The 13,050-nt window shown below is 30.1% G+C and overlaps 1 protein-coding gene across 1 annotated transcript in view; it reads left to right on the top strand.

Moving 5' to 3' along the window:
- LOC142327348 (uncharacterized) overlaps positions 1-13,050 on the top strand; it is a 140,774-nt gene that overhangs the window by 83,200 nt on the left and 44,524 nt on the right. The window contains exon 11 of the mRNA XM_075370313.1: positions 3,084-3,249. Coding sequence (XP_075226428.1) covers positions 3,084-3,249 — 166 coding nt within the window. The remainder of the gene's footprint in view (positions 1-3,083; positions 3,250-13,050) is intronic.

Genomic DNA, 13,050 nt, shown 5'->3' with positions numbered 1-13,050 from the left:
ACAAACTGAAAGTGAGCCATTTTACAAGTGATGATGACCTCCTCGGGCTTGGAATGATGAGTGTGCCCAGATCTCTGACAAAACATGGCAGGATTTCTTTGAAGACTGGATTTGAAAGGTGGAAAAATGTAAAATGTGTGGTAAAAATAATTTTGAAAAATTATAAAAAATAGTCATATTGCAAAACTTTCCTAGTACCCTTATATATACCGCCAAATTTATGCCAAAAGCTTTTACAGTTAATGAATTTTGAGTTATGGAACACAAACTATTTTTAAAATAATGGTGACTATTTCACCATCCTGAATATTGAGGAAATGGATGGTTTGAGGAAATATTCACCATCCTTATGGTGAATATTTCATCCTTAAATCTGATTGACTTAAAATTTTGAATTCTAAATAACTTAATAAGTTTTTTTACGGGAAAAGCTAAGTCTTATATGACCACAAGAAAAATTCAAAACGGCAGAAACTACACTTTGCCCTTTTTATTATTTTCCTACATTTAATTCCCCACATATAGAAATTTTTTGAACTATTTTTAAAGAATTTATGTTGAGCCAATCCAGAGATATTAATCAAAAAAAAAATGCCAACATATGTAAGCATGCACTTCTTCCCAAAATTTTTATAATTTCTTTTTTGTTTATTGCACTAAGGAGGTAAGTGTTAACATTTGCAAAAACCTCAAGACCAAATATTTTGGCTGACTGGATGATGATTATCAAAAACAATCTAATAAACAGTGTTTTAAACATGTGTGATTTGATGTGTAGTATGATAATGCAAGAAAATGTTTTCAAACTGTTAAATTTATGCAGAAGAACCACTTCTATAGTGATTAAAAATTTTGTATGGATAAAATTAAAATATTTAAGCAAATATGTAAGGAAAAGAAAAAAGTTTGTTGAAACAAACGTGTCATTTTAAAGAAGTTAATCTTTATGAAGCCCTTATGTTCATTCTTTTAGATGCCATATTAATGTGCATAAAAAGCCAACTCTATTGTTTGAAAAATAAGACATTAGGGTCACATAAGTAGACATTTTTACTTATAAAAATCTTATTGATGGTTAACATAAAATCTGTTCACATTTAGCAGTTACTACTTCCTTTCTGAAGAATAGTGTTAATAGTTTCAACACGATTATTTTGGGTTACGCATTTTTCTATACATAGCATTATCATATATATATTTATTAATACTCAGTATTATTGATTAGAAATTCTCCATTCATCAGAAAAATAAATAGCCAAGTATCGAAAGGGTATTTTCACTTATCTATACATGGGCATTAATTCATACATTTATATTTTTGTGGTGCTATTTAAAGGTGTTTTAATAATATTTGACCCCCATAATTCCCTGAATAACTTTTCCTGAGTTTTTTTTTTGGAAATAGCAAAAGGACTATGCATAATTACCAAAGACTTTTGGTGAAAACAATAATCACAACTTTAAAACCAAAAACTTCTGTTAGGAAGAAAGCTTTAGAGGTGCATTTGACAAATGTACAAGATCCCTTATTGTCTTAGACAATAGGGACATTTACAGCACATAATATAAAGATAAATTTCATTTGTATAGTTTTTTTTTTCAAATATTGCCAAAAATAATAAGTAATGCATTATTTCCTTTTATGTTAGAATAAATTTTTTTACTTCACGTAGGAGGGATTTATTGAATTTGCTATAGTGGTACACGAATTGAGTTCTGTGCAGTCAACTGATAACATATTTTTAGAGTTTTACCAATATAAGAAGCAAAATTTGTTCTGTATTTTTTTGACCAGCCAGTTGGCATTCGTAAATTATTGAATGTCCCTGTTATATGAGACATATCCGTAAAGTAAGTATAGTTTCCTTCTACCATCTTTACAGTGCTCAGCATGTTCAGCTCTGAAGATGTATGCCACATTCTCTCATTCATTGGTTTTTGATAGGTGCAGTTACAAGTACAGTGATGTTTGTTTACAGTTGATTTAACTGTAAAAGTTAAAATGTAAATTTAAATGTTCAAGGTAATTGAAAATCCCACAGATTGTGAAATTAGAGCAGTTATCTGATTTTTAAACATGAGAAGTATCAAACCAGCTAATATTCATTGGCAGATTAGTGAAATTTATGGTGAAAAATCGTTGAGTAATGGAATGAATAGAATAGAGGTGCAGCAGTTCAGTGAGAGACACAGTAATGTGCACGATGAACAAATGAGTGGGCTAACGATTTGGTTGCACAAGTGGATAAAAAAATTAAAGAAGATCGATGGTTTACAATTTCTTTGTATTATATTGAGTTCCCTGAAATATTACTATTAATTCTGCATGAAATCATAATACAAAACCTAGATTGTCACAAACTCTATTCTCGTTGGGTGCCAAATATGTTAAAAGATGTTCACAAAACCAAGCGATTAGATTGTGCTCAGTCTTTACTTACCTAATATATGAAATTGAAGGAATTGAGTGACTACCACTGGTTTCTCGATCTCAAGTGATCCCTGGCCAGTCAGGGCTACAATTATGCCTATGTAAAAAATTCTGTATAAATAATAAAATTATTCTGTTGAAAGATATGTGCAATTTTTTTTATAACAAAACTATTTACTTTTGAAATATGCCTCATGCATGTAGAAACCTGCAGTGTATATAAATTATAAATATTAATTAAAATGCATTATGTATATAAAGTATTGCACTATTGTTAGAAAACATATTTAAAAAGAGAAAAGAAATTCTTTGAATGCCAAATACGTTCAAAAATTTTTCATTTGGCTATTTCATTTCTATGCATTTTTAATATGACACTATTTGTGTTTGTTACCTTCAGAATAAAATGTAGATATTGCCTCAGAGTACAACAAATTTCCTTCACAGTTTGATAGTCATTAGGAAAAATATGTTTAAAATTGTTTTGGTTTGAAATTTTATTATAAACCAGAAATAAGCATTTATGGAATGATATAAGCAATTTATGGAATGATTGCATAGATTTTATTTCAGTTTTTTGTGACTTCTTTTTGCCATTTTTTGCTAATTTTGATTTGTATGATTTCAGTCATTCAGTTGTTTTCATTTACAGGTTGAATCCATTAATTTGAGGAACAGGGAAAACAGTCTAAACACTCATGAATCTTTATTTACTGATTGTTCTGAAGGGAGGTATATTTTTGGGCAATCGGAACAAGATATTGTTAGTCAAGTGCCAAAACTTGCTGAAGTAAAACTGATACTAATGGATAAAAAAGGTAATTAATATATTGCAGCTGACCAAACATTAGTTTCTGAGAAATCAATTTGATTTCTATTTCTATGATGGTTCTTCATGATAGTTCAGTGTAGCAGTAGTTAGGCTCTCAAAACAACATTTACTTCAGTTGACGATTGACATACAGTCTTACTGTATTGATAAATATTAATTCTATAAGTTTTACTGATTATTATTGGTGTTAGCTATCACTTTCTACATTTTGAATTGAAAAATTAACGTTCAATTATTAAAATTACAATAGCTGGTTTATTTATTGTTATTCATTAGTATTATGATTTTTCCTATACCATTAACTATAAGTTTGAATTTCTAGTAAAACAAATTTTAGAAAATAATTAACTGCTTAAAAGACATGTTCAGTTACCCATAATGCTTGTACAGTCAGCATAAAAAGTAAATGACAGCGACCTTCACTTGTTATTTTCTTTTGTGCTGCTTTCAGGAAGAATTGATTATATTTTACATAATATGTATGTATGTTAGGTCCCATGACGTGATTGTTGTGGATGGTGTGACATATATTATAAGTCTTTTTTGAAAATGGTGTTGGTATTCTCAGTATTATTCTCAGTATTCTCAGTAGAGTATACTGCCAGGTATATTAGAGAAATTTGAAGGAAGCATTTTCCTTTTTACAGCGTCAAATACATTTTACTTTTTCCTATTACTGGGTTTAATATATTAATGCTTATTAGCATTCCAAGCCCACAAAAGTACAGGTGATATTTAGCCCTATAAGTGACATCTTCACAACATTCCACAGAGAGACCAGTAATATTATTACTCAGACGAAGAATTTGATTAACACTATCTACACCTCAGATGCTTTACATGCATCATAGCATTAAGAAACACTTGACATATAGTGTAAATTATTACGCCCCTAACTGTAGCTTTATATATGTCTCCTCTCATTAGGAGAATATTTAAATATACAAGTTATGTACCAGCACTTAGTTGTTTGTATACTCAATATTTGTTTTCATTTAATTATACTGTTAGTTTTTAATTACAACCTGGTTATATGCATGTATACTTTTCTGTTACTATAATCTCATCTCATGATGTTATCCTCATGAACGTTAAAATTAATTTAACTTACTGTAGATATAATGTATCTACTTAAATGTTAATTTTCATGGCTTCAAATAATTGCTTATTTTACACTTTTGATAATTAAGGAAATCTAATTGCCAAATGTTGGGTGCCAGGTCATTATTATTATTAATTTTAGTTCAGTAGTTATCTGGATTTCCTAACTATTGACTAAACTGGACAACAAAATTGAATTTTTGTTTGTTACAAGAATAGCTGAATCTTATTTTTTATGCTGATTTTAAATATGTAATAGGTTTCTATCAATATAGTTTTTTTTTGTAATTATCATTTTTTGTTTTACGAAAAAAGTACTGTGATGGTAGTATACACTTAGTGTTTACATGGTTAAAATCTGCTTCTTTTGGATTTTCTGATGTAGTTTGCTATCGATACATCAGTCTTGAAATTAAAGCAGTAGTGTGTCAGCATTCTTGGGTTTATTTTCCTTGGTAGCATGTTTCCTTAGTGGATATTTCCCAGTGAATGCGTTCTCCATCTTCCTCACTCACAGCTTCAAGATTGGTCGGGAAAAAATCCAGATGAGGATCTATCAAGTGGGTGTTTAGTGACGTAATATATCCAAGTTCTATATTTTTTTAAGAAGCTTAGTTATAAGTTCTTTATAGTTTTCTGCCATATGATTTTCAACGAAGTTGTTTATAACATTTTTAAAAGAATTCCACACAGCAATCTCACAGTCATTGAAACTGTCTTCAGATTCAATAACATTCATCTAGTCTTCTTATTTGCAGTCCAACAAATATAGCTTTCTTAATCTTACCATCTCTAATATTAGGGAACATGTTTTTTAAAAAATCCTGTCCCATCATGATTCATTGCTTTAACAAAATTTTTCATTAGACCTAGATTAATATAGCGGAAGGTAAACTTTTTCAGGTTTTGCTAGTGCTAACCCACAGGTTGGTCTAGTGGTAAACTCATCATCACAAATCAGCTGATTTCAAAGTCGAGAGTTCGTAGGTTGAAATCCTAATAAAGGTAGTTTTAAAGTAAATGTATCTACTTTTTATAAAAGTTACTTTTATACAGATTTGAATACTAGATCGTGAATACTGGTGTTCTTTGTTAGTCTGATTTCAATTAACCACACACTAGGAATGTTCGACCTCAGACTGTACAAGACTACACTTCATTTACATGAATACATATCATCCTCAATCCTCTGAATTAATACCTTATGGCGGTTACAAAGGCTAAACAGAAAAAGAAAGGAAACAGTTTTGCTAGTGCTGAACATTCTTCTCTTCTACTGACAGTTTTCTCTTTTTAGCCTCTCGTTTAATATAATAATTCTTCCTATCACTGTTGTCCCATTCGCATAAGTTGCAACAAAATTTAGTATACCCAAGTCATAAACCAAGTAACACTTGGTGCTATCACTTTCAGGTGTCCACAAATGTTTCTCATACTGAATCATATGAAACATAAGTTTCATATTTTCATGACTCCTTCATGTGAACTGCATGAGTTAAAGGGATTAATGGGATATTATTTTCAACATGAAGAAAGGACTGCTTTTCAGTTGCTTTTTAAGTCTATAAAAAGGTGCCACTTATTTTAATATTGTGTTGTAAAAACTTCCATTCTTACAGTCATAATGTGAGAATTTCTGCTTGATTCTTGGTTAAATTTAGATTATGAATAAGGTCATTTAATTTTGACTGATTAATTAAGTACTTCATTATTTTTATTTCCTAAAAAGTCTGGATCTCTCCTTTGTTCATAATCTGATAATTATGCACAACCTTCAACATCAACAGCTTCATTTTCGTCTAATTCCCATTTTTTTTTGTGATACTGGAATTGGAAACTGTGGACCGTGAGGCACTGGTCTTATAGTAGAGGAAACATCAGGATATTTAATAGTATTTCTAATATTACCTGTTATCTCTGATATTTTCATTATACAAAAGTAGCAGTCTGTGAAGTGATCCTTCGGTTCTCTCCAAACCATTGGAATTGCAAATGTCTTGTGACGAGATCCATTCAACCAACCAGTCAAAATTATTACACATGATTTGTAGCTAATGTGAGGAGCCCAGGACCTCTCCTAAAATACACCTAAATTACATCCAAAATATAGTTCATATGATTTTTTTTATCAATGGAATTATATTTTTCCTCTGAGACTTACCTCACCACAAATGCAGCAGAAACCAGATGGTTAACGCATATGTGTGGTGTTTTGATTAAAAAGTTCACTACAATATGCTCACAAACACATTTTACAAAACTTTAAACCCTTTACACACACATTAAGGTAGTTTATACACTGACTTTATAATTAAAAATGAAATCACAAATCTGTAGGAAAATTAACTGGACCACTAAATGTTTCACACTTGAGAGCTTACACTTGACTGATGTAGTTGAGATTTTTCTTAGCCAGCATGTTACATTGTTTATTATTTACAATATTACATCCAGCACTAAGTCACTAAAACAAAATTCATATATGCTGTGCAGTGGGTGACATAATTATGTTTAGAAAAAAATATGACATGAATCATATATGTAGCATTTGTAATCATTTTGATTACTGCATAAATAATAATAATTATTTGTCATTGCTATTTATCAGCTCAAATAAATTGTAGTTTATTTAGCAACTTAACTGCTGCAGTAAATAAAATATATTGCACTTATATTGTTCATGCACATGTACTTGCTGGAAAATAGGTAAGGCAATTACAGAAAATCTGTGTTGAAATTCTCACTTTATATTCAGAATCAGCACCCAAAAATACAAAAATCAGCAAACATTGACCACGTAACAAGATCATTGACTATTGTAATGATACTAAATCTTTTTTGTATTATAATCATTGTCTTCTTCCTTTCCTTATCTGGTATCCTGGGTCAGGTATAGATGGATCATGGACCTCCATCTTGTTCTAATCCTTTACTATTTCTCCATAAACTTTTTCAGCTCTAACTCATAATATAAATCCAACTTTATTTAGTATATATATTTTTCTTCATTCTCTTCCCACTTGCCTCTCAATTTAACATGTTCAGTGCTATTTTATCTTCCTTCATTCTCTAAACAGGTCAAATTGTCTCAGTGTTGTGTTCCCTATCCTGCCTACCATATCTTCTGTATTAGTGAGAGCTCTTATCTCTGCTACATTCCTCTCATGAATCCCCTTTTGTCTTTGTTAGTTTTCTCTTTCTATTGTGTAAAATTTCATCTCATTGGAATTATTACTTTTAGTCTCTTAAAGCATTTTTTGTTTTATTCGGGTTGCCTTGAAATTCCTTTTGTAGTCAAAAAAATGAAACTTAACTATATTTATATTTGCTACTTAAGAACTAAATTAATCATTTAAAAAACAACTAAAACAGTCTTTTAAAATATTTGGCATTTTAGGCCACTATAAGTAAAATAGAATTAAGTTTGTTTAACTGTACTACTATTGTAAATCAGGATCAAAATTGATTATTATGTATTGTTTAAGTGTTTACTGCAATCTAAGTTTCATATATTGGGTATTAGTAACTTTTTAGTTTTTAAAAATTTGTTTATAAGTATAGGGATTAAATTAAAAAAATTGGAAAATTTCACACCTAAACAAGAAAACCGAGAATTCAAACATTTGAAATGCTTTCAGAATATGATTAATTAATTGTTTTGACTGTTAGTAATACATGGCATTTTGACTTCTCAAATAGCTTTAATGGATCAAAAGTTATGGGCATTTGTTTATGGCATGCGACTTGTCTTTATATAATGCTGCAGCAGTTGTGCATCTAGTTAGTGAGCGGCTTTTTTTTTTTGTTAAATACTGCCAAATTTACTGGTCATAGAAAAACATGTTCAGTAACAAAATTGTGTAGAATTCTCTTAGCTTTCTGAAGATGCCAGTGGTGTTTCACTACTTTAATAAATAATTGATATATTAAAGAAAAACTAAAAAAAATTACTTTTTTTACAATTTGCAAATAAAAAAGAATTAGCAACAAAATATTTTTATAAAGACTTTCATACATTAATCTATTCACCTTTAAGGACCTTTTCCAGTTGGTCTCATGCTTGAAATTGTTTTCTCCTATTTCATCCTACCAGATTTAATATGTCTAGCCTCGTCTACGTATAATATACAGTATTTTTCTGTCTTCAAAATATCCCAGCACCATTTTGCTTCTGCATTAGAAATGGCTGTTCTTAATCCAGTAAAAGATCTCTAGTTATGTATCTGCGAGTTATTATTTATTTTATTCATCCTTGGGATTAAATTCCTACTTCAACTAAAACAGCTTCTTTCCATAATGTCATGCAATGGGCTGGAGACTCGATTTTCATTCTTGACTAAACTATTCCTAGCTCTAAAGACAGAGTGATGGAAATGTAGTACAATGAATGTGTTGCACTACATTTGCTTCTTGCTCTTCATCTTTCCAAACTCTTTGCATGTGATTTTTGGAGGTACTATCTTTTATTATCTCCTCTTATTATTAAGTGAAATTAACTTTAATTCCACATTTTTTTTAATATTTGTCTATGACTGTGATTCTCAACCTTTTTAGCTCCATGGACCGAAAAAAGTAAAAAAAATTCATAATGAATATTTTGTGAATCCCTAACCCCAACCCAATGAAACCTAGTAAAACTGTTTAGCTGTGTTGATAGTGACAGGTATGAACATGCATGTATGAAATGCACAAATGTGAGCAATTAAATGCTCCAATTTTGATGTATAAATGCTCTTTGTAATTTGGTCTACTTGCATAATTTTTGCTGTGAGTGCGTCATTTTCGAACTTGCATATGATACGTTTGAACAAGTTGTGCTCTCAGTAGTATAAAAGAAGCGTAAGGGATTACAGAATGTCAGCTTAGTTATGAATGTGAAAGTTGCGTCTAGTGCCTTTATTCAAGTTTTTAAAAGCATAGTTTCATTGAAAATAATAATAATAATAATTGAGGTCTCAGATGTTTGGTATGTGATCAAAACTGTGTAACTATTTTTTTGATTTTTTTTTTTGATTAGATTGTCATGCAAAATGGATAAATTTGTGAAAAAACAATGTAAACAATCTACATCCAGTTAATTGATTGGTAAAAGGACACGATTGTATGACATTTGTTTAAATTAGCTTTTACCTGGAAAGCCACATAACATTGTTTGCTTTGAAGTCCTCTCTGATGAAAGCAAAGCCATCAAAATTAATTTAACACTTAGAAACTAAACATCTGGATCATAAAAGCAAATTCTTGGAATTTTTCAAAAGAAAATTACATACTTTGAGACATAAGCAAGCTTCTATTTGTAAATCTAGCCATTCTATAAAAGTCCATTTAAAGCATCTTCTCATAGCATTAAGAGTAGCTAAGATGTCCAAACCTATACAATTGCAGAAAATCTCATATTACCTGTTGCAATATTGATATGGTCAGTGTTTTAATAGGTATATAAGTAATAATTTCAATACTGACTATATGAAGAAATTTTTAAATAAAGTTTAAGTTTTTTTTCCTATACCCACCATCTATTTACATAATGTAACAGCTGCATCTCAGATACCTTGATCATCAATAATAACCCGACTATGCAGTGTCAGAAGTTGGAAAATTGGGAAAAATATAATCAAAACACAAATCCCAATGAGTAATTGTCAGATTGTTTGAGACAAATTTTGAAATTTTAATAGATTGTAAATGATATCTACATTTTGTTATCTGTTTGTATTTACATCAAGATGAGAACCACACATAATTCTATCCAGTTTTGACAGGCTGGGAAAGCAAAGCTTACCAACCAAAGCTTTGCTTTGGTTGACAAGCAACCAGATAAGCAAATTTGCAGCAGGAGAGTTTTATACAGAGATTGATTAATCAAATTATACTCTGCTAATTGGATGTCACAAATTTAAAAATTCTTTTCAAAAAAATAATTTGCTTAATTTTATTAACTTGAAACAGTTCTTCTGTAACCAGAAAAGAATATAGAAGAAATAACTAACTTCCCTATCCCTTTTTTCCTGGCTGATACCTAAACATTTACCTTGGATGTATTTATTTAAAGTATTTATTTGTATTTTAATTTTTATTTACACAAACAATCTTCTACAGCTGTCAATATTTATTTAAATATCAATTGTTAATATGAATTGTAATAATACTAAATGTTTTTGTGTTTTCCTAGAGTGTAATTCCTTTATTTCATAATAATTTTTTTTTTACATAATATATGAATGTTCTAAGTGATTTTTTAGCTACATGTCTTCCAAAAAAAGTTTATCACTTTCAATAACAGTTCTTGGATCAGTTAAGTTTCTTTTATCTGTGATACTTAGACAAGATATAACATTAAAAAATAACATTAATTTTAATTGCATTTAGTTTTTTCATACCGGTTTACCTTCTAGCATTCTCCCACTATTCTGTAAAAGTTTGATTTTAACAGTGTGTTTACTAAATAAATCTTTGTCAGAATATGGTAGAATACTTGTTAATATATTTGAATTCATTAAACTTATTTCTAATAATATCCTTCAGCCTATTATATATAGTTTTTACATTAACCTGTTTACTTATAAAATTTTTCTCAACCTGCCTTTGATTTATAAAATGAATACTTAATGCATTCTTTCACAGAAAATTATTTATTCCTTTGTGTAAAATACTACTTGCATGGTATTGTAAATGATAAGTGCCTTTGTTTAGCTTTGGATTTAGTGTAATACAGGTTGGTGCAGGGAAAAGGGAAATTTTGAATTGGATGTTAGCAGCCCTGTAGATGTACCATAAGTAGGAAAAAGATGTTAAACTGTAGAGCAGTAACGGATATTTAGTTGTGATGGAGCAGTAGGGTGTGTGGTTGCCGTAAGGACATTTTACCAACATGGTGACAGTTGCACAAAGAGTGTTTCGGCGATACTATGAGATCCCGCCCTGCAGTCAAGTTCCTCCTTCACATGCAATCAAAACTTGGGTTCATTGAAGAAACTAGTTTGGCTTTGAGAAAAAAAAATGGGTGTATTGTCTATACATATGCCAGAGAACATTAATGCCATGAAAGCTGTAGTGGTAAAAATTCCTTGTCATTTGGTACAGAAAATTGCCTTGTCATTGGAGCTCAGATGTTGGAGTGTGCAAAGAATATTTTCACCTGAAATTTCATCCTTACAAGATTCAAATTGTCCAAGAACTGAAACCTATGATTGTGTATTGTATCTGCAATTTTGTGAAAATTGTTGTCTAAAATCAATGAGAATGCTAACTTAATTGAAAATCTTTGGATGTCAGATGTAGCCCATTTTCACTTAAGTAGATACATGACTGGGCACAAACAAACCCTGCTCAGCTTCACCAGCATTTGTTACACAATGCTAAACTTACTGTATGGTGTGCAGTTTCGTGTTGTGGGGTGATAGGTCCTTACTTTAAAGATGAAGAGGTTTTTCTGTCACTGTGACATCTCAACGTTCTGTCTACATGCTAGAGACATTTTTTACTCCTAGGCTCTATTCTCTTCCAGATCTTCACCTTCAGCAAACCTGGTTTCAACAGGATGAAGCCACCTCACACGCTGCATGACAGTCTATTATGACAGCAGTGAAATGTTTGTTTGGGGATCGCATAATTTCAAGGACTGCTAACATCACTTGGCCGCCCCGGTCCCTAGACCTTTCAGTCTGCAACTTCTTTTTATGGAGATATCTGAAGAGTATTGTGTTCCAGAATAGACCAAAAAACCTTGCCCAGCTCAAAACAGATTGAAGAGGAAATCGCCAACATCCCAGAGAACACATTTCACTGTTATCTTAAATTTTCAGAATCAACTTACTGAATGTCTACATAAAAATGGACAGCACTTAACTGAAGTAATTTTTAAAACGTAATGTATATTGAAATTTCCATTCATGTAGAACAAGTTTTTAGCATAATATAAAGGTTAATAACTTTACTTCATTTTTTATAATTATTTAAAATTTTCCTGTTTCTTTGCGCCAACCTGTATAGAGATTTATGATAAGTTAAATGGTAAAATCATATGTACGCTTTATAGAAAACAGGCTTTAGTTTGTTGCTGCCAGTACAAATGAATAAAATAAATATTATTCATTAACATTTAGTATTAATTGAACAATTAATTTCTGACATATTTTCAAACAGATTTCTGGTTTATAACAGAAATAATGATAAACAGGCAAATAAAAAAATAAGCTGATTAATGGTAATTTTTTTTGTTAGTTGTCTGTATTGGATTAATATCACTTGCTCCAGAACAGCTAGCTCTTCAAATTTTGTCACGGCAAAAGAAAAAATTAACCTGATAAATTATGAAATTTGCGAGTCAGAATATTTGAAGGTCAGTGTTGTAGATAAACTGAAATTTTATTTTGTTAAAGGTGTGATGTATCATGTAGTGTTTAATTTTTTTTTAAACTCATCATACGTGTAATTTTTGGCTTATTTTTTATCTTCTCAGTTTGTATTGATGTTGCATTTTATCTTTCCTTTATCGTTGATTTAAATTTGTATATATTCTTTTGTGCTAATGCTAATGTATTTGTTAATTTCTGATGTGGGTTTGCTGTTATTAGTTATTTTGTAAACAAATTTTTTATTATAGTTTTTAATTTGATGTTCAATTATTTTCATTTGTATTTTATATTATATCTAGTTATTTTCTAATGGCTAGAACATTAAATTT

The sequence above is a fragment of the Lycorma delicatula genome, chromosome 1 (assembly GCF_047948215.1).
Source record: "Lycorma delicatula isolate Av1 chromosome 1, ASM4794821v1, whole genome shotgun sequence".
NCBI classification, from domain to species: Eukaryota; Metazoa; Arthropoda; class Insecta; order Hemiptera; family Fulgoridae; genus Lycorma; species Lycorma delicatula.
Note: the sequence above shows the minus strand (reverse complement) of the source record. Positions and strands in the feature narration are given on the sequence as shown.